The sequence below is a fragment of the Primulina tabacum genome, chromosome 10 (assembly GCF_025594145.1).
Source record: "Primulina tabacum isolate GXHZ01 chromosome 10, ASM2559414v2, whole genome shotgun sequence".
In the NCBI taxonomy this organism is placed as follows: domain Eukaryota; kingdom Viridiplantae; phylum Streptophyta; class Magnoliopsida; order Lamiales; family Gesneriaceae; genus Primulina; species Primulina tabacum.
The window spans coordinates 3,596,274-3,617,831 of NC_134559.1; the positions used below are offsets into that span (position 1 = coordinate 3,596,274).

At 32.7% G+C, this 21,558-nt stretch overlaps 2 protein-coding genes across 10 annotated transcripts; one reads left to right on the forward strand and one right to left on the reverse strand.

The window, feature by feature from the left end:
• Window positions 1-6,240: 6,240 nt before the first annotated feature.
• LOC142505475 (uncharacterized) lies at window positions 6,241-9,536 on the reverse strand. The gene is made up of 6 exons (XM_075618459.1): window positions 9,213-9,536; window positions 8,768-9,118; window positions 7,921-7,999; window positions 7,672-7,796; window positions 7,345-7,425; window positions 6,241-7,261 (listed from the first exon to the last, which is right to left on the reverse strand). Exons 2-6 carry the CDS (start codon window positions 8,864-8,866, stop codon window positions 7,181-7,183), a joined length of 465 nt encoding a protein of 154 aa, XP_075474574.1. The 5' UTR covers window positions 8,867-9,118; window positions 9,213-9,536; the 3' UTR covers window positions 6,241-7,180.
• Window positions 9,537-10,864: 1,328 nt separating this feature from the next.
• LOC142505595 (sphingoid long-chain bases kinase 1-like) lies at window positions 10,865-21,514 on the forward strand. 9 transcript variants are annotated; one of them, XM_075618642.1, is made up of 10 exons: window positions 10,865-11,003; window positions 13,306-13,492; window positions 13,737-14,258; window positions 14,344-14,706; window positions 15,611-15,704; window positions 15,792-15,829; window positions 16,668-16,814; window positions 17,825-17,924; window positions 19,714-20,648; window positions 20,952-21,514. In XM_075618642.1, exons 3-10 carry the CDS (start codon window positions 13,842-13,844, stop codon window positions 21,099-21,101), a joined length of 2,244 nt encoding a protein of 747 aa, XP_075474757.1. In that variant the 5' UTR covers window positions 10,865-11,003; window positions 13,306-13,492; window positions 13,737-13,841; the 3' UTR covers window positions 21,102-21,514. The 9 variants fall into 9 exon arrangements, with proteins under 9 accessions (XP_075474757.1, XP_075474751.1, XP_075474758.1 ...); XM_075618636.1 differs by having other exon boundaries at window positions 13,848-14,258; XM_075618643.1 differs by having other exon boundaries at window positions 13,306-13,458.
• The last annotated feature ends 44 nt before the right edge of the window (window positions 21,515-21,558 follow it).

Below are 21,558 nucleotides of genomic sequence, written 5' to 3' on the forward strand. Positions count from 1 at the left end.
TTTAATTTTTTATATAAATATCTATATATTATATGTAATATTTGAGTTATAACAGAGACACAACATTATTTTGGTGTAATTTTTAGAATTTTTGAAGTACTTGTCTTTCCTTTTTTAGCATATTTATTTATGTTTATTTCTTCTTGTCTGAATAATTAAATTTATGTATGAAAAAATTCTAAAATAATATTTAAAATATGAAATTTAAAATTTCATTTTATTTTTTTTAACGATAGTACTTGTAAAAAACGAGTGAAATGCACACAACGTATGTACACATAGGCTAGTTTTCATCAAACCACGACAACAAATAATTTCCCAAAAAAATATAAATCATCAAATTTTTCAAAAAGCTAACAACTAATAAATGGTAACTTGCTTTTAAATCCTTAAATCCAAACATGAGTTTGTGTTAGGGGAAAAAAAATTTGCATTATTGATTCGCACAAAAAAATTATGTACTCATATATCTTTTCACATATGAAAATCGGCAAAAAAAAAATTTGAAATTATAATACTTACAAAAGATAAAATTTTGAGTATAAAATTAAAACACATTTATTAATATCAACATTTGACACACTTGTTTGGGTACTCAAATATCATATATTAATATCGTGTATGAAACATTTGATATTCAAATATCATATATCAGTACCACGATTTCAATGTTTTGTATCGATTTTCATATGATAAAAGACGTGTCATTAATACCAATATTTATCATATATATTTGGGTAATCAAAAATCATGCGTTAACATCAGGTCTGAAACAGATGATACTCAAATATCATATTTTCAGTCTTTTATATCGATTTTCACGTTAGAAAAAAGACATGTGAACGCAAAGAATGCATAAATTTTTTAAAAAAATCAAAGAATACAAACACATTTTTTTGTGGCTGTAACTGACCAAGAACCCAAGTTCGAGTTTGGAAATTTTGAAACAGTTTACCTTTAAATAAAATAAATAAGATAACATATGTATTTCAATTTTGTAATCAAAGTATGCATATAATTTTAGTCAATAGTTGATTTTCATTTGATTTCTTACCTTAAAAAAAAAACTCGAGATAAAATATGTAATATGATCTCTTTGAAATTTTGCAATTGCTGTACTTAGGGCCGCCACTTGTTCGTATTTTCCAAATTCTCGAGTAATCCACGAAATAACTTTTGTAAAACAAGTCAAATGAGGCTGCGCACGTGAAAATTATATACTATTTATCATCACATTTACAAAATCTCCTTGCTCTTGTGTCCATACACGTCAATTCAATATAACTCCCATACTTTCTTCGAATATTAAAATTTTGATAAAAATTTGTGTGAGACGATATCACTGGTCCTATTTTATGAGACAGATCTCTTATTTTGATCATCCATGAAAAAATATTACTTTTTATTATAAGTATCGGTAGAATTGACATGTCTCACAGATAAAGATTCGTGAGACCGTCTCACAAGAGAACTACTCTGAAATTTTTTACTCAATTTTTTTAAAAAAATTTGTATTAAATTCCACGTACACTTTCAAGAATAGATCAAACATATATAGATTATTTTAATTGTTTTTAAGTTTATTGTTAATTTATTATGATATATTTCTCCGTCATTTAAAAACAAAACCATATATGTAGGGAAAATTGTTTTTGTGATTTTAATATTTTATATTATAAAATTTTAATATTAGTGTATTATGTATATTTTTTTTTCTATTTTAGTATTTTTTTTCAACATAACACTAATACAGTATCGATGTGAAATTGATACGAGTAATGTCATGTCAACGATTTTGACAAAAAATGACTAAAATTTTAAAAAAAATGAGAAAATACGTAGATTAATAGAAATTTGATAACGTATAAAAATAAAAATCACAATATAAATAAATATACCAAATCAAAAATACAATTTTTCATATATATCTATCACTTCTTGATAGAACGTGTGAACGCGAATAACTTGGTTGACTAAATGAATTTCAATTTATTACTACTCAAGTGAGTGTGTATATATATATATATATATAAACTGTGGGTGGCTAAATGAGTCTAGGTAGAACGACGTAAAGTATTTAGCGACATAATGTGAATTTAATTTTTAAGATTATACGCTCTCTTGTGTATAATATTAAATAATATAAAAGCTCTCGTAAAATCACCATACGGATCGATTTTATAAGAAAAATATTTTATCCAATCCAATTCATATGCAAAAAATTTTACTTTTCATTCCAAATATTGATCAGATCAACGGTCAAGAAGTCTCATAAAAATAAATACGTGAGATCGTCACATTAAAATAACTACTTATTTAATAAGGTATATATTTTTATATTATTATATTTAATAAATATGTCCGAATCTAAAGAAGCTTCGATTTCTCGTTTTTCCTTGATGCTTCCTTTTCACGTATCAAAAAAACACTCTCTCCATTAATGTCATCTTTATCTCCTCCCACGAAGCACCCTTTTCTTAATACTTACATGATTATACCTATACACACACATATACATATACACACACACACGACTTTATATATAAATCCTCCATCGCCTGACAGCTTTAATTTGTCACGTAAACTAACAAAATTTTGTGACGCAACTCCCTCAAAAACTCAAAAGATTTGATATCTTTTGAATGGATGTCAGTCAAAGTGTTCCAAGAATGGCGAAGAGACAAAAGAAGAATTCCAAAGAGAAGAAAAAAGGCAAAGATTCACTCAAAGTAGTGTACATCTCTAGTCCCATGAAGGTGAAGACCAGTGCCTCTAGGTTTATGTCGCTCGTGCAACAACTTACGGGGAAAAACTCCGATATCGCGCTATATACAGAGCTCAACAATGATAAAGTCAGCGAGTTTCTTGAAATTGATCTGAATGACGGAGCTTCAGCTACCCAAGAGGAGACGAGTGATAGGTATTTGTCATCGATTTCGAATTCAAATGATACAACTACGTGTAACTCGTCTAATTCGTTCTTGGAGCGCATCCACGACGGGCTTATCTCTCCGATGGAAGATCAATTTGCTGGGATCTTTGGGTCGAATTCGTTTTGTGATCATTTTCTGGTAGATGTGCTAGGAAGTTATGCTGACTTGTGAAAAGAACTTCGTGTGGTATTTTTACTGGTATACCACATCTGGACATAATATAGCACTGCTTGATTGATTAGATAATATGGGCTTCATCTATGTACAATTTTTATATATATAAATTTAGTAATTTTTTTGAGTAGTTTTAGTACCTTGGAAAGGGGATTTAATATACAGGAAGTACTCGTCTCTTTTTCAGTATTTTGTTGTATTGTCTCACCGACGTTGTGTACTTGTGTATATTAACAGTAGATAAATTTGTATTTTGATTATGTACGTTCGTGGTTTTGAGGTTTTAGTTATCAAATTTCAATTTTTAGTCCCGAGTTTCTTTATTATTGTTAATTTTAATATCACGTTGGAAAAATGACTAAAAAAATTAAAAAACAAAACAAAATTGAATAGATTAAGACTGAAATTCGACGAAATAGATGATGAATATGAAAGAAAAAATACATGACAAAAAATGTAATTTTTAATTAGTATACAATGCCATTAAAATTTTGATCTAAAGAGGGAAACAAGCTTAATTAGATTTATGAGTTTGAAAGATTATAAAAAAATATAAGAGAACTATGATTTAATAATATCGATGAAAATATTGAACTGCTTAAAAGTGATGATTTAATTTTTATTTCTTGAGTAAGATATAAATTCAGAGTAGTTCTATTGTGAGACGGTCTCATGAATCTTTATTTTTGAGACGAGTCATCCTACCGATATTCACAATAAAAAGTAATAATATTTTTTCATGGATGACCAAAATAAGATATCCATCTCACAAAATATGATCTCTTCGGAAAGGAATAATACATCTTTTTTTAATTAACTTTGAATTTGAAAAATAAGAGAAAATAAATATACGAAGGTATATATAGATATGCCAAAATGTTGCTGTCATGGTCGTAGGAAATATAGTTTACATTCTCAAAAGATTGCGACGAATGAGTCATCATTTGAACACCAATTATTGCTCAAAGCAACCTTTCAATGATATTAAAAAATTCATATTACACTGTTTAAAAAAAGAATAAATAATACATATATTAAAGTATAAAAAATTATATATGAGACGATCTCATAATTCAATTTTAAAAGATAGATCTTCAGCACAAACTAATACTGTAAAAGATTATTTTTATCTAAAAATTATTAATTTTTATTACAGATATGAATCAAGATGACTCATCTCACGAATATGAATCTATGAGACAATTTCACGATATATCTATTACAATTAAATTAACATCATAATTAATCTTACTCCATCTGTCCTATATATTTAATATTTAGGCTGAATTTTCTTTTGTCGACCATCCCAAGCATATAGCTTAGTTTTCATCTTTAATATTATTTTCTCTACTCTTACACCAATCTATATTTATTTTGCTTTTTTAATTACTGATTTGTTCGTAACATTAATTAAATAAGGGTCAGATGAGTAAATTATTTATAAAATTTACTTTTTCAATAATTTTTTTAATATATACGAATTCATACAAATATAAATATATGAGACTGATGAAGTATTTGTATTTATTGTTTATCCATTGAATAATTGCTGACTTCAATTATACTAGGTATCGTCACCTCAATTCTTGAGGTGTTTGCCCAGGTTCGCAGCTAATCTAAAACAATCAGCATAGTAACTATCTTTAGTATTATTGATATGGGAGATAGATACGGATCACCCAATATGATTTCATACACACAAAAGGAAATTTCCCCAACAAAAACAATTTTTTTGCCAAAAACTTTCACCAAGAACAATACAGTTTTGCCTTCCTATCAGTCACACATAATCAAAACTTAGTGATAATTTCAAAACCAGAGCATTATCACAAACGTAGAATAGTGACAGAAAAAATATAAAAAAAACATCACCACAAACCCACAACAATCAATCAAACAAATAAAACATTCTAAAAATTCCAAAAAATCAAGTAGAAAGCACAACTTCAATCCCCAGCCAATCACAACACATTCAACAACACCAAGCCTTACAAACGATCGAGTCGATCCAAAAAAACCACCACTATCACGTCGATCGCGTAAACAACCTTCTTCATCTCCGCTCTCCTGTGATTTTTCCTTTTAAAAATTTTTTTTGCTATATTTTTTTAAAGAGAGAGAAATGCAAGAATAGCCTTACAAAGCATGTTCTACAATCAAAGGAGCAAAGAATATTAAATTCATTTCACGATGAAATTGGATAGTTTTACATATGATATATAAGGTTTTTTTAGGACATGTTCCCTAACTGTGAGAAATAACATGGATATTTTCTATGGTTGTACAAAGATGATTTTCGAAAAAAAAAGATACAAAACACAAAAGAAAAGGTTGTTTAAGTTGAAAACATATCTCTTTCTAGTGTTTCTGAAATCCAGAGCAAAGTCCAACTATTTCTCAACAATCCATAGACACCACAACTTCATAAATTTTCAAAAAGCCTAATTTATTCATCTTAATTTTGAAGAGTATCCCAATATACTTTAATAATCAAAATACCATTTGAATTCCAGCCTGATGCTTAAGTTCGATCTTGTCATAGAACTTTAATTCAACTCACAATCACAGAAAAGATATGCTAGTTCATCAAGTTTCAATAACTTTACTTTGAGTAAATATCAACACATAACAAAAAAATCAGAGAAGCTGATAAAGTAACAAAACTTTCATGTTAATCGGAATTATAAATGACTCTAGCTCCAAGAATTAGATTCAAAAATTGAAAAGAGACCTAAAAAAATGTTACAAGAACCCCACAGTTAAATGTGTGGACATTGACAAATATAATTATTAGATTTCATCTTCAAATTTGTGAAGGTAATGAATGACCTAAGGATTGATCTTTGTGCTTATAATTACAGCAACACCACAAATAACTAAACATTCAATCACAACACCACAATTTTATAAAAGAAAATTTCATAATATTTCTTAACTATTTGCAAATACTAAATATATCAATACAAAATTTTGAGTTATAATATCATTATTAATTTTAAAAATATATAATGACATTATATCAAGAACAATTTAAATTTTTGAAAAAATTAATAATTTATGGTATAACAATAATTTTATATAAAATTGAAATCAACAATTTAATATATTCAAAGGTGGAATTCATATTTATGCAGGACGTATCTGACAAATTATGATAACGAGTACACCATTCTAGTAGAATTCGTGCATGATAGCTACTCACCCATAGCATATCAACAATTAAATCGAATGCCTAATGGTACCTCCAGTCCAACTAATTTTTCCAAAAGACTTCATCCTAATCGAACAAAAAATAATTGTCGCTGTGATTTTCATCTCAATATCGATTATAAAAATCACCAGTGTCATGTTCATCTCCATATTGACCATAGAAATTACCACTATGAGAGGCAGATGTTTCATTCTCTTCGTCGTAACTCATCTCTGGCTGGAAACCACTGTCATTACTTTCATTAGATCCATTCATTTCGAGGCTTGGCGTGTGGTCACTTCTAAGAGCACAAGAATCTCCAGTGATGATCTGAGATTGAGATGCCTTGGAACCTTGTTTCTACAATTTTATCAGTTGTGTATGAGTAAATGATCGTTCCTTTTTTTAAACGTCCAACGATATGTTTACTCAAGCATGTTGCATGTCCATTCTTTGTTTAAAACTCATAGACATGCCGATGAGCTTTACTGGTATACAAATTAAATAAATAAAGTAATGCATTACCAGAATTACTTGGCGATTGAAGACTATCTTGAAAATAAAAAAGCATGCTTACCAATTCTTCAGTTAGAATTTTCAAAGCTTCATAGTTAATTCTTGAACTTCGCCTCTGAAGAAAAGAATTCTGTCATACTCGTAACATAATAAAAACTGGCAAAAAACACAATCCACAATCCACCGCAATCCAAGTAAAAATATATAAGCATCATGATATTTAATACCACTAATTCCATGAATATATCATAAGATTGCAACTTCTTTAGATTCCATTTTTTTTAATTCATAGAGCATTTAACATGAATTACAGAGCAATCATAGAATGGAGCTCCAAACTATGAAAAATATCATCGTTGAGCATAAACTAACTGTTGACTTCACTTTCTTCAGTGGTTATAGCAGCTTTCTTGAGTGGGGCACATTTCTTTCTTTCAGCTGCCTTCTCCTGTTTCTTTGGGAGAAATTTATCAGATGTCTAAATTGGCAACGAAAAAGAATAGAAGCAGAGAAGAAGGAATGGGAAATTACATTTACATATTTTCCATTGATAGCTTCCCATAACATCCTTTTATAAAGCATCTCCTCCTTGGTGTTGAGATATCTACTAATCTAAACAGCATTAAATGTAAGGACCGGTCAAATGCTGACAGTAATCCAGAAATAGGCATCAATAAAACTTGAATTTAATGATTTATTGGAAAGAGACTTTAAAAAGGCGCTTAGATATAAAAGAAGAATTTATCAAAGAAACAAAATGCACTTGAACATGAGCAATTGTAAAAATGGATGCATACATTTAACTAAAGTGGTAGAACGTAAGCAAAATGGATGGGTATGAATTAATGAAGCATATACCTCAGCATCATCAATATCAGAAAGGCTGTCTGACGCATGGTTATTGGTTTGACTTCTCCTTTGCTTGAACCTTTTTACAACCCCAGAAATGCCTTTATTGATTTCAGGATGTCCAGTTGAAGCACCTGGAAGATTTAACTTGGAATGTAAGTGAAGAAGTTCTCAAGTCAGCAACTATATTTCTAACAAAAATCTTTTGCACAACAGCTAACATGAGCACATCATTGTTGAAAAAGCAGCTACATTTACCGTTAGGTTCCCTCAGATTGAGGGATCCACATGAAACAGCATCCACAACTTCACCACATGAAGGTTTACTTCCTCCTACCTAAATATTTTTATTCAAACAAAGTTAAGATAAACAAGCATTTTTCTAACATTTTTTGCATTACACTGGAAGAAATAGAGCAACAATTTTTCATACATGCAAGGGAATAATACTTAAGGACATATCAGCTCTGGCCACAAATCTCATCTTCTAATTAACACTTTTATGTTCCTTAAGGACATGTAAGATAGCTCAAGCTAGCATACATAGATAACCATGACTATTAAAGAGAGAAGGAAATCATTTTATGAAATAGCAGGTCTAGATACCGAAATTCATACATACAGTCTGACAACCTAAAAAGAGTTAATTTGAGAGCTCTGAGCGCACAACAAAAGAAGTTACTTCTGAGAATGCTTATTCTACAGTCTCGTAATAATGCATTATTCTAACAAACAACTACTGACATTCTCACGAACTTATTAAGAATAGAAGCAATTGACTGCAGAAACTCTTTTACAGTGAGTTACTGAATAAAGTATTGTTATACCTTCTTGCTTCAAACATATAATAGTACAAAATTATCAGCAAAGCAACTCAATCACATATAAGCAATTCCATATCACATCGACTATCACGACCAAACTTTATTGCATCTTATCAGATTTGATCAAAGAAACTGAAAATATATGCGATATTGGAAACGCAAACCACTTGAAAAATCAAAACATTGAATCGAGCTATTCGTTACAAAAATTTTATCGAATAGAAAGCACATTGTGAAAATCAAACAATAAATTCCTCATGCAGAAAAGGAATTTGGCGTACCGGAGATTCCGATTTGTGCGTAATAGCCATTGGATAGCGCTTCCACAAACTTCGTACGAAAGAATGAACCCTGGATGGCGGTGTAGTTGGGCTTGGCATATATATATATATAAATCTAGATTGAACTGTATTGCTTACAAAACCTGTGGAATAGATGTGGTCTAAACCATCACATTATTCTAAACCAGCTTCTATGCTTTCTTGGAAGAATCTGATTCATTGACGGATGTACAAGTTCCAAACCTACATTTGAACCGTGCGACCGAATTTTTTTTCACAAAATAAGTAAATTTTATTTTCTATTACACTCTGAAGAGGCTACTATAGAGGTTTAATAGAATAAGCAGCTCTCTTGAAAACCCACTCAACAGCAAAATAACAGCAATTCCTGCCGGAAAAAACTTAGAAGTTGAACATCAAAAACGTTTAATCATCATGAAATAACCCTATATGGCTGCTTCGTTAGAAACAAATGAAACATGAAAGAAGAGTCGCAGTGAATAGAGAAGATTGATAAAGTAATTTCTAAATTTAATTTCAGAATTCTAAAAGGGTGCATCTTGAAGCTCACAGTAACTAACCTAGAGCTTAATCCGAAAAACAACCGTCAAATACTAAACACACTAGGAAAAAAAAAAAGTTTACGAGAAAGAGAAGACCGAAAAGATGAATTCCTCAGGATTGCGAGTAGTTCGATTTTGGTATTGATTCTGAACTCAAGAAATAATAAACAAGTGAAGAGAATGTTAGAAAGAAGGAAAATAAAAAAGAGGAGCTCAGCCTTTTCAACCGGGCCCACGGGTTTCTTTATTTTGTTTGTTGCGGTGGAGGGCCCAGAACAACACACGTATATTTTTGGTGACCGACCACCGTACCAAAACAGGCCCATTTCAACTTTTTTGTGCTTTCATATATGTAGATTATAATTTTTTTTTTTGGTTATTGGGCATTTAAAATAGCAAATATAACTTCACTATATATTTTATGAATACATCTCTTTTGTTACGATCTTGCAGATTTATACCCGCAAGACGGGTCGATCCGATACATATTTAAATTGAAATTAATATTTTTGACGTAAAAATAATAGTTTTTCATATGTCGAATCAGGTAATATATATGTTAAAACAGATTAATACTTTTGACATAAACAAATGTAATAATGATTAAACTGTAGAAACGAGCGCTTTCCGCTTTTAAAAAAAGCTAGAACTGGTAGTAACATTGAAACTCAAATATTTTAAACTATACAACATCCTAAGTACCACGTTTCGATTACTCTAATAAGAAATGACAATTACTGCACTTTAACAATCTTTCTCCCAATAATTTCACTATTTGTAATCAATGAGAATCAAATTCACGACCTTTGCTCTGATGTTAATTGTAGGAACCAAACACTTTATCAAAAGCTATAGTTGGTGGTCACGGTGTAACTCAAATATTTTAAAATTTACAACAACTCAAGATACTATGTTTTGATTGCTTTAATAAACAAATACAATTATTACACCATAATATCATCATATTTGAAATATATTCATAACAAACGTGGAAATTGGTTCGTTCAAATTAAAGTAATAAATCCGAATATAATTTTAAAGATTTTATAAATTTCTACCAAGTACAGGCTCGAATCTTTTACGACGGCAAGGAGGCCATAGCGTCAGGCCGGCCTTGGGAAGAACTCATTTTTATTATTATATACATATATATATTGAGTAATTAAAAAAATAAACAAATAGGAATAAATAAATAATAATAATAATCTATACTACTTTATTCAGTTTCAGATACTTAAAGTAACTAACTTTGATGTCATAGTCTGTTTTATTAATTATATATATTAATAAAATATTAAAATTTTATTGTAAATTATACGTAGTTGAGTGGATAGAATCATTGTCACCTGAAATTTAGGTTATATAGGTTCAATTCTTACTGATGTCATTTTTTTATTTTTCAATTTATATATCAAAATTACAATGTAGTTCTTCACTATTTCTTATAATTTTATTTTGATCTTCATTTAAATATAAATACCATCAATTATAAAAAATATTATATAAACACCATCAATTATAAAAAATATTATACAAGAGAGCTAAAAAATTTAAAGGCAAAAAACTGTGTGTGGTTCGCTCCTTATTATTCCTCTTTCCCCAAACCCACCTCCACCGATCGTCGAGTCCCCAATCGCCGGGGACAATCTATATTGTATACGAATTCAAGAAAGGCAAGAAATTTCTCAACTCTCTCGTGCGTGGGTTTTTCTTTACATGCGTGTAGATTTTCTATTTGTGGTTTTTGGTTCTGGATTTTCTTGGAATATTGTAGCTCCTTTCCTCGGTGATCGGGTTGTATTCGAGATGTATTGAGCTAAATTTAGTCTGGGATATTGGATTTCGGGTTTCTGCTACTTTCTTTGGCTGTGTTAATAAGAGATCAACATTATCTTTTCTTTAGGTCGTTCGAACGCTTGATTGATGTGTTTTTGGGGTGATTAACTGGGGATTTTGTAGGTTTCCCAGTAAAATTATGTACCTAATTTGTTCGAATGCTAAACATGGTTTAGAGTTTCAAATTTTGCTGTCAGCTATGTCAGCACTGTGTGATGGAAGTGATAAGTTATAGTGTAGGAAGACTGCTCCAATGTCTTATTTTTCACTTCGTTTTGATGTAGTTCTACGACAGTCTTTGGTTTTTCATTTCCCTTTTAAATGCCAATGTGCCGAATTATAATAGGTTTAAGCATATATAGTTGACAAATTGTTAGATGTCCCACACCACGTTCCAGTTGTTCATTTCTGTGCGTGTGAGTGGTGTTTCATTCCTTTGCGTGAGTGCTGTGTTAGATATCCCACATCGACTGATTAAGATCTTGATTGATGTATCTAAAGATTTGAACAATCCTTCTTTTTTAGCTAGATTTTGGGTTCAGTGAGGCCATAGTTCATCATCTTAAACAAATCATGAGGAATAAATATGTGACTGGAACGTGCTTGGAAAGAAATGAAAATTCCAGCTCATGCATGCTCACCTAATTGTGTGATCTGTTTGAATAGATGCTCTCATCATCTGTTGGGAAGTAGGGAACTTGGTGTGTATCTGTTTATAGTTCAATTGTAATGTTTGATGGAACCAAAAATCACAATTTTTAAAATGTGTGTTTTTAGTATATGACTAGCGCACTGGGTGTAAGCTTAGAGGGGGTGGGTGAAACACCACCTTCGCCTTTGCCTCCCTTTGCCATACTGACATGCTGGTTCATGAAAAACTGGTAAAACTACTTTACTAGGCTGTTATTATTATTAATTTTTGTTTCCTGGTTACAGTATTAAACTTGTTTTTTAGACTAGATGTTTTCTTGCATATGTACTGAAGTTTTTAAGAACGCATGTTGATAGAGAATCTATCTATTCAAAGTGATGTTTTGGCGCCTAGATTATTTCAATTGCGTTGTTATAAACCCAAAAACACAACTTCTGGTCTTCTGCTTCAGCTTCATAAAAAAAAAAACCGATTCTATTATTTTTCTAATTGTGAAAATTACTATGTTCTATAGAAGTACTTAAAAAACACCCAGAATATATTGTACACTTGAACCAATTAATTTTTTCTTCGTTTTTGCTTGACTTAGTTTTTCCCAAAGCATACGTTTGTTACTGGACTTCTTCCCATATCTGCATACACCTTAATTTTGTGTTATGTCGCAGACTGTATGGGATTAATCAGCACTACAAAGTGCATAAACATGATTATTTCATCTGAAGTAACATGGTTATTGATATCCGGAGCTGCTAATTTTACTACTTATTGAATTATAAGACTTTGCTTCAGGAAATATGTCCCTAGCATATTACAATTTTGCAGATTTTCAACTTTTTAATGGATCCTGGCTTTATATTTGAAAATTAAGATTGGAATTATCTCACAAAGATTATAATTTTCATAGAAGGTCTTATACTGAGATGAACATAATGATCGAAAAATTTTATTGTTCGTACATAGCTGTTAATGAAGGTACCTTAAAGTTTATACTCTTTTGAAGCTTATAATGTTTCGTTTTAAAACAACGTGTGGAGTTTGAAGAATGAATTGAGATTTACACGGCTTTGGCTTCTTTAACTGCTAGCTATACTTGGGGCCTAAAAATGTCATAAGAATCTTTGTTTTAAGATGAGAATTAATCAATTTACAAGTAGATGTTTTACTTGTAGATTGTGAACTTTTTAAATCGTCTTTGATTGCTTGATATCATAGCTGCTTTTCAATTACTTGGTTGCAATATTGATTTTCTTTCTTTTATTGTGAAATCAAGGTGGATTTTCAATTTCCTTGCAAGCTCTATATGCTAGCTGCCATTTTTCGTTTGATGTTCTTGTCGATCTTTTGAAACCACAAAATAATTTTTTTCACAAAATAATCCATCTTTTTCCGGTTTATTGGTTTTGTAATTAAAAGAGTGAATTGTGATTGAACCTACTGTTTGGATCCTCTATTACAATCATGGATTTCAGTTTTATGTTATTTGACAGATTGTACGGAGCTCGGCGACTGACAAGCACAATAAGCACTCACAAACATGATAGTGCACAAGTTATTGATTTTTCACCCATGGAGTCGCATGATATTATAAAGGCTTGTTAATCCTACAGGAAGTTAAAGAGGATGAGCATATGGACAAACCAGTTAGTGTTGCAACTTGCAACCTTGGATACTTTCGTATGGCTTTGTTTGAAGTTTTTTTTCTTGATTTGAGATTTTATCAACATAGCAGTAGTACGTATCACTCACATGAAAGTATTTTAAGATCGAGACTTCAACCACTTACCACTAATACGTAGATTTTATTATAATAGTCTGGACCCATTAAAGTGATGCCTACCATGTGATAGTTTTGATTTTATTTGCATATAAAATTTGGAGTATTTTGGTAATGGTGAAACATTCCTGACAAATAATGCAGGACAACTTATGCTCGCGCTCTCAATTTTGAAATTGAATCTGTGGTCAAAAAGTTGTACATATGTATTGTTAAGTGTTCGTTCTTCTCCAACATCCCTAAGTCAATATGCAGAAGAATGGGAGTCTATCTAAGAATAGTTCTTTGAGACTGACAACCTCACAGTCTCTTCGTCGTCTGGGGCTTTGTTCCCAAATTTCAACTGCACAACAAACATCCCCAGTTGTCTTTCCAGAAAAACGTAGTAGAGGAAGGGCTGCCACAAGTGCTGATATTAGTGTCAATGATGATTACTCTAACAAAGCTAAGAGGGCGGAACACAAGATTGATATTGGGGATGAGCAATCTGACTTATTGGGATATGAATTGTTTTCTGGGAAACTATCATTGGACAAAAGGGGATCTAGTAAGAATTCTGAGATGCAAGCATCAGAGAAAAAGGACATAGAGGCAGTTGATGCTAAACTGACAAGCAAGGCATTGATTTGGGGTTCGGAAATATTGCATCTAGAAGACGTGGTTTCAGTAATGTTCTATTGGTTCATTCTTAAATTTGTTCAAGTTATCCTAATATTCCTGATTTGGAATCAACATCTATTTTATTTTGCAGCTATCTTACTCTGTTGGTCTTAGACATTTTACTTTGCATGCTTATCCATTAAGAAAGGGTTCATGTGGTGGCCTTTTTATCAAAAGTGGGAGAAATCGAAAAGACCATCGCTTTTTAGCTCCTAACCCAGAGGATGCACTTCAGTGGGTTAATGCTTTTGCAGATCAGCAGTGTTTCGTGAATTGCTTACCTCATCCTATGGCTACTAAGAAGCAGAGTTCGGATCAACTTTTCAATGAATTCCCTCCCGAGTCATACATAAGATGTAAGAGTCGACCCAAAATGCTCGTCATTTTAAACCCTCGGTCTGGGCGTGGTCGTTCAAAAAAAGTATTTCATGGCCTGGTCGAACCCTTACTTAAAGTAAGTTGTTTTTGGTATTTTTTTTACTCAGGATATAGATAATGCTTTATAATCTGCATTGCATGTGGAGGCTTCAAGAGCAATTAACGTTTACTTGTAGTTTAGATTTAATTGGATTGAAGAAGAAAAAACAGATAATTGAGTGCTCTAATGATAAATATTAACAGTCCTTTCCTTTTATTTCAGTTACTACAAACATTAATATCGTGCTTTAGTAAATAAATACATGAACATTGTTTCCCTTTCCTTTCATTTTTCAATTCATCAATAATCTCTGGACTGGATATATGAGAGAGTTACACCCAAAATGCTGTGATGTAATTCAGTTCTGATTCTCACGACTTAACTTGTATCAGCAAATTTTCTCCTTAATTTAAGTAAACTGGGCTAAGTCGTAAATCATTATAAATATTGACTCTTTTGGAATTGTTATTACGTCATATCCATGAAATCTATTTGCACAATATATTGTATGATATTTAGATATTATAAAAATCACGGGATCATTTAGATCCTAAAAGAAAAGTTAGGATGAATCAGCTTCTTTTAAAACAACTTATAAGCTGTCAATGAGCTTATTTTTCAATCTTATAAACTATTTTATACTTTTTTTGCCAAACAATTTTGAGAGCTTACAAGCTTTCCCAAACACCCTATTGCAAACAATTGGTATGCTAGTTTTAATTTTGTTAAGGCCATTCCAAGATTGATTTAGATGTTTCCTTCAACCTTGTGTCCTACATATGCATCAAAATAAGAAGTGTTTTTCCAATGTAAAACTGAATTAATTCGTGAAAATTATGATTTAGTAGAAGATTATACATAAAATGATTAAATTGTCACACTTATCAGGATGTGGTCAGGCAATTAAAGTCTTCTTACTTTGCTGTTTGCTAATTTTCAGCTTGCAGGATTCGATTTAGAGGTTGTTGAGACAACATATGCTGGTCATGCTAAGAAACTCGCAGCCAGTGTTGATTTTAGTACATGCCCTGATGGTACTTCAATTTACTTCGTAACCAATTTCGATCCAGTTACACTGATCTATCTGACTGCTAATTCCATGAATTTTTTTCTCATTTCAGGTATTGTATGCGTTGGTGGGGATGGAATTGTAAATGAGGTTTTTTCGATTCCTTTTATATTTTCTGTTTTTTGTAGCAGGGGAATACTTTCGACGGATTAATTATATTTTCTCAGTGATGGGAATTTTTTGATTCCAAGGCTGTGCATTGCATATTGAGTGTTGGTGTGTATCATTTTGGATATTGACGAAGGAACAATACGAATTTCTTGACCGGGTTTCATAATATTTATTGAGGTGGTTTTCATAGTGATTTTATGAGGTGGTTTTGGAATATTCTGGCCAATTTGGTTGACCCGATAATTATTGGTATGAATGCTTGTTTTTTGACCTGAAGCATTACTGTTGTACCTAAGATGGTTTCGTGCAAATTACAACGTTTGGAGGATTACACTCCAACTTTTATCTGTTGACTTTTATTAGTTGTTCTAAGAAGTTTGGAGTTTCCAAGTTTTCGGACAGTTGTGGTGACAAGTGGATGTGGATGCTGTGCTCTCAAATCATTCGAAATTAATTTCATCACCTGTCTAGGGGTCTCTAATCTTAATTTCTGTGTTTTTCTGCTGTTTTCTTTCTACAGTGCTGTGGCTTCTGTTGTCTGTTGTCTTTTGAAAAATTAATAACTAGGCAACTAGCAATTTTTGTGACACGAAAAGTAGCAGATCACGATTATTTTGTCATTTCCTATGAGAGTCTCTGACTCTGTCTCTCATGTCTCTGTTTAGCTTGAACTTTACACCTTACACTTCTGTAAGCTGCTCAATAGTTTTTTATTGCTTCACACACGAAGAAATGAATTCTGGTTCTTAATAGTATTACAAAATTTGATTAGGCTACTTTGTATCAATCATTTTTGTCATGTGTTTCCTCAATGCAGGTTTTGAATGGTTTGCTGAGTAGAGACAATAAAAAAGAAGCCATTTCAGTTCCAATTGGAATTATACCTGCTGGCTCTGATAATTCCTTGGTCTGGACTGTTGTAGGGGTTAGAGACCCGATATCTGCAGCAATTGCTATAGTTAAGGTACTTTTTTATTTGAACCCTATTAAGTGTCAGCGTTGTTTATCATGCACTTTAGGGGTCCTTTATATGGTACTTCTAGTGATGTACACCTAGGGCATTGATTGCCGTTGGATCTTATGGTGCACATGGCAATCAATGTCCCAGTGTAGATCACAGGGTGAAACATATCTGTGGTTATTAAGGATGTTTTGATTTGTTTATTGCGCCTGCTACATATATAGACTAGAACAATTGGAGGACATTTAGTTTTCATTTTAGTAACAGTATGCTATGAGGTAGTCTAGTTTCTTGTTTCCCTAGGATGTCAGGATGAAAGGTGTGCTCGACCAGCTAGGTTTGAGTGCTTCATTTTTTCCATAACAAGGTGTTCACCTTGCACCATTTGTATTTTATACCAAATACCGAGGCTAGGTTAATCTATTGAACTCACTCTAACTGGTAAGTCTCAAGGTGCGTTTTTCACACGCAAGATCACATATCAAATCTATTCAGGACTATAATTTGATGAGTTTGCAGGCCAAAAACTTTTATGATGCTAAATCACAATCGACCTAGACATACAGTAAGTTAATGACTTCTCATGAACAGTAGTGAGCTGGATTTTCCCGGTTTCAGTTTTCTGATTTAATCAAAACCGCATATTTAAAGTGCTGGTTTCGTACATTTTGATCAAATGAGGTTGATTATCTTAGAGGTTGTATTTGGATATTGATGCCGGGATTGGAGTTTTTTTGCGACTGACTACATGATTAGGCTGAGAATCTATATTTAGGGGCACATGGCATAGAATTTGTCCACTCCATGTCACTGAGAAAGAACCATAGATACACACAGAGAGAAGGAATATCATCATGATTTCTTATTACTCAAAAGTCTGAACAATTTGATTATTGATTCATGACTTGAAACCAATGTTTATTATCTATTAATGGCTCAGAATAAATGGATATGAATAAGAAACATCTCCGCAGAATACTGGATCATATGTATGTTTTTTGGGTTCGTTTCAGGGAGGTCTTACTGCGACTGATGTTTTTGCTGTGGAGTGGATTCACAACGGAGATATTCATTTTGGGATGACAGTTGCGTACTTTGGTTTTATTAGCGATGGTAATCAAGTTGCACTAATCTCGAGTTTGATTTTAATTTCAGATTTTCATCGGGATGTTGGTGACATTGTTTTCCATTCATCCATGCTAACTTTTTTGAACTTTGTTTCATTGAATCCAATAATTCTTTTACTTACATTTGAGTGCTGAGTAATTATATGCTGAACTTTTATGCTCTGGTAATTGTTGATACATTCTTGCTAATCAATCTGTTAATATATGGTGGATTTTTTTACTACACTAAGTCTAGCAGAATTTTCTAGTTCAGAATTTACCAAATTTCCTATGCCAACATACTGCAACTGCAGGATCACTTAGTGGAGTTGTTAGTTGTTACCATATTGATGTTTGCGAACAACAGTTGATTGAATCTCATGAGAACCATTGCAATGCAGGCATTTTAGTGTCATGAAAGAAATATGAGTTCAAATCAATAATATGTGTGTCTCTACTAGGAAAACGGAAAAGTGATATCACTTTGTCTCTATATTTAAGATGACTGGGGTTTTCCAAAACAGATGATGTATGGATATGTCCCACATGATAATTTACTATTAAAACAGATACTCGTCATCATGATATTTGCAGGTAGTTCATTTCCATGTATGAAGTTACAGTGGGAAATATTGACGAATTTGGTCTGTCCCATTCTCTCACCTTAGTAAAGCTTTGAATTTTTCATGGAAGAGTGTTTCGTTTATGTGGGGTACTCAAATCTGGATATGGAGTGCTGAATAGATTTCCATGTCTTTTATAAAAAAATTGAAATATTTTCCCTGTGGATTATTGTATAGATTGGGGGTTCAGATTAAGATTGTCATCTGACGTCTTGAGATAGATAAGCTTGGAATTCATTTTTGGTCAAACAACCTTACTGGTTATTTTGTGTATTTTTTTTATTCCAGCAATACTTCATACATCAGTTTTACCTGAAATTGACACTCGATCTAGTACTTTTAAATTCCATTAGAACTATGTCTATTTGTTTAATTGAAGGTGGTTCTGCCATGATATGGCCAACTAATATCTCTAAATCCTACCTGTGCCTAGGCGGCCGCCTCGACCGCCATTTAGATAACTGATCCTACTTTTCTTCTTTATGATACTTGGATCAAAGGGTTTGAGAGTCAGAACGAAGTGATGTTTATTTTGAGTTGGTTATTCATTGTTGTTGGATTGGGAGAGTGGAAGAATTTAAGGGACATGCGGCCTTAACCTTTTTTATAAATTACTTGAAAAATTATTTTTTTGGTGATCTACGTTGATGTCTACTTTGTAATTTGACTGATTTAAAAAACCCTGATCCCTCTCTCTCCTGGGGTGGATCTATATGTATGAATCTTATCTACTCTAAATCTCTAATGTTAAACACGAAAATACTGAAATGAAATTATTTCATGACTATAGTTCATGTGATTTCAAATCTGTGCTCTCTAGATTATCTGTAGTATTGATTTAGATTTCAATTGAGGTAATTTTTTAACTGACATGTAAACCATCTTGAGCAAATCCACATCCCCTTTTATGAATAGTGCTATTTCAATCTATTAGAAATGTGCTAATTTCCTGGTCTATTTTGTCTGTTTGGTGAACCTACCAAATGCTATTGTCGTTACTGACCTAACTTTAACATTATCCTGGTACAGTGGTACTGGTTGTAACTAATATCTAAATCACTTCATGTTTCGGCATTCAATCCCATATAATAATTTTTTACTCCTTTGGCAGCACAGTAAATTCTTAATTTCATGAAAATTTAATTTTTATTGTGAGGTTGATTCTTGCTGCAGTGTTGGAGCTCTCTGATAAATATCAGAAACGATTTGGACCTTTACGTTATTTTGTGGCTGGTTTTCTCAAATTTTTGTGCTTGCCAAAGTACAGTTACGAGGTGGAATATCTTCCAGCGCAAAGAGAATCTGGAGATGTCAAAATCCCAGCTGATCGGGAAATTATTGACATGTCAGAGCTATACACTGATATTATGAGGAGATCAAGCAAGGAAGGCATTCCTCGAGCTTCAAGCTTATCAAGTATTGATTCAATAATGACTCCGAGTCGAATGTCCGGAGGAGATTTAGATGCTACCTATAGCAGCACTGAACCATCGGAGTATGTGCGTGCCATAGATCCAAAGTCAAAACGACTATCAGTTGGAAGAAGCAATTTATCAGCCGAACCGGAAGTTATCCATCCGCAAATGCCACATACAGGGACTCCAAACTGGCCCAGGACTAGGTCCAAATCGAGGACGGATAAGGGATGGGCTGGATTAACTATCACAACCGATAACACTAGGTCTTCTTGGGGAAATACCGTAACTAATGATAGAGAGGATATCTCATCAACAATATCCGATCCTGGTCCAATTTGGGATGCGGAGCCTCGGTGGGACTCCGAGCCTAACTGGGATGTAGAAAATCCAATTGAATTCCCAATATCATCTGAAGATTTGGCAGCTAGTGAAAAGAAGGAAATGGTTACAAAAGCTGAAGAGAATTGGGTGCAATCTAAAGGCCAATTTCTTGGTGTGCTGGTGTGCAATCACTCGTGTAGAACTGTTCAAAGTTTGAGTTCTCAGGTGGTGGCCCCAAAGGCAGAGCATGATGACAACACTTTGGATTTGCTATTGGTACGTGGAACTGGACGATTGAGGCTGTTAAGATTCCTCTTGAATTTACAAAGGGGCAGACACATTACATTGCCATATGTTGAATATATCAAGGTAAAGCTGTCTACCCGACGGTTCCCTCCTCCAATATGCATATTTATATAGTGAAAATAAAATAAATAACAAATACAGCTTAATTTTCTAAGCTGGAGACAATTATTTACCCGCTACTTCACAGTTTGGAATTGTTACCGAAACCTTTTGCTCGAGGAATGTTCCTTTTTTGTGAGGAATTTTTAGAAGATATCCCTTGCTGATAAAAGAATTTCTCTTATTACCATCAAACTAATTCCAGCTTCTACGCTTAAGTGTATAGCGCATACCCACTTTTCTGACAAGTATATCGACCAAATTCAGGTGAAGTCGGTGAAAGTTAAACCTGGAAAGCGCACTCACAATGGCTGTGGAATTGATGGTGAATTATTCCCCATAAACGGTCAAGCGATCTGTTCGTTACTTCCAGAACAATGCAGGCTTATTGGTCGCTCGTCTCGTTCTAGTAAGTAGCCATTCATCTTTCAATTTTTATGGCTAAGGATAGTGCAGCTGCAACGTCCTTTGGAAAACATGTGATGGCGCGTATCTATAGACAGCATTTCATTAAGAGAATTCATTCCCAAGTCTAGTTTGTGACAAAGTTTGTGTGCCTTGTAAATTTTGTCAGCATCTTTGTAGCTTCTTTCTTTCTGCATATCTTCGAGTGTGGTATGTGTATCATCGTATGTCTAACCCAACTTGCTCGACTGTAGGGGAGTTGGTTTTCATGAGTTGGTTCTTAGTTCGAGCCACGTTTCTTTAATTCTCGGAATTACTCCATGTATCATGGCCATACATTCTGTAGTACGTGCAATCTGGCTTTGTGTGCAATGTAGCGCTCGCTAATATCCGGATTTTGTATGTCAAATCATCAATTTGCAGAACTCTGGTCTTCTAATTTCAGATTTCTTTTTCTTCCCAGTTTTCG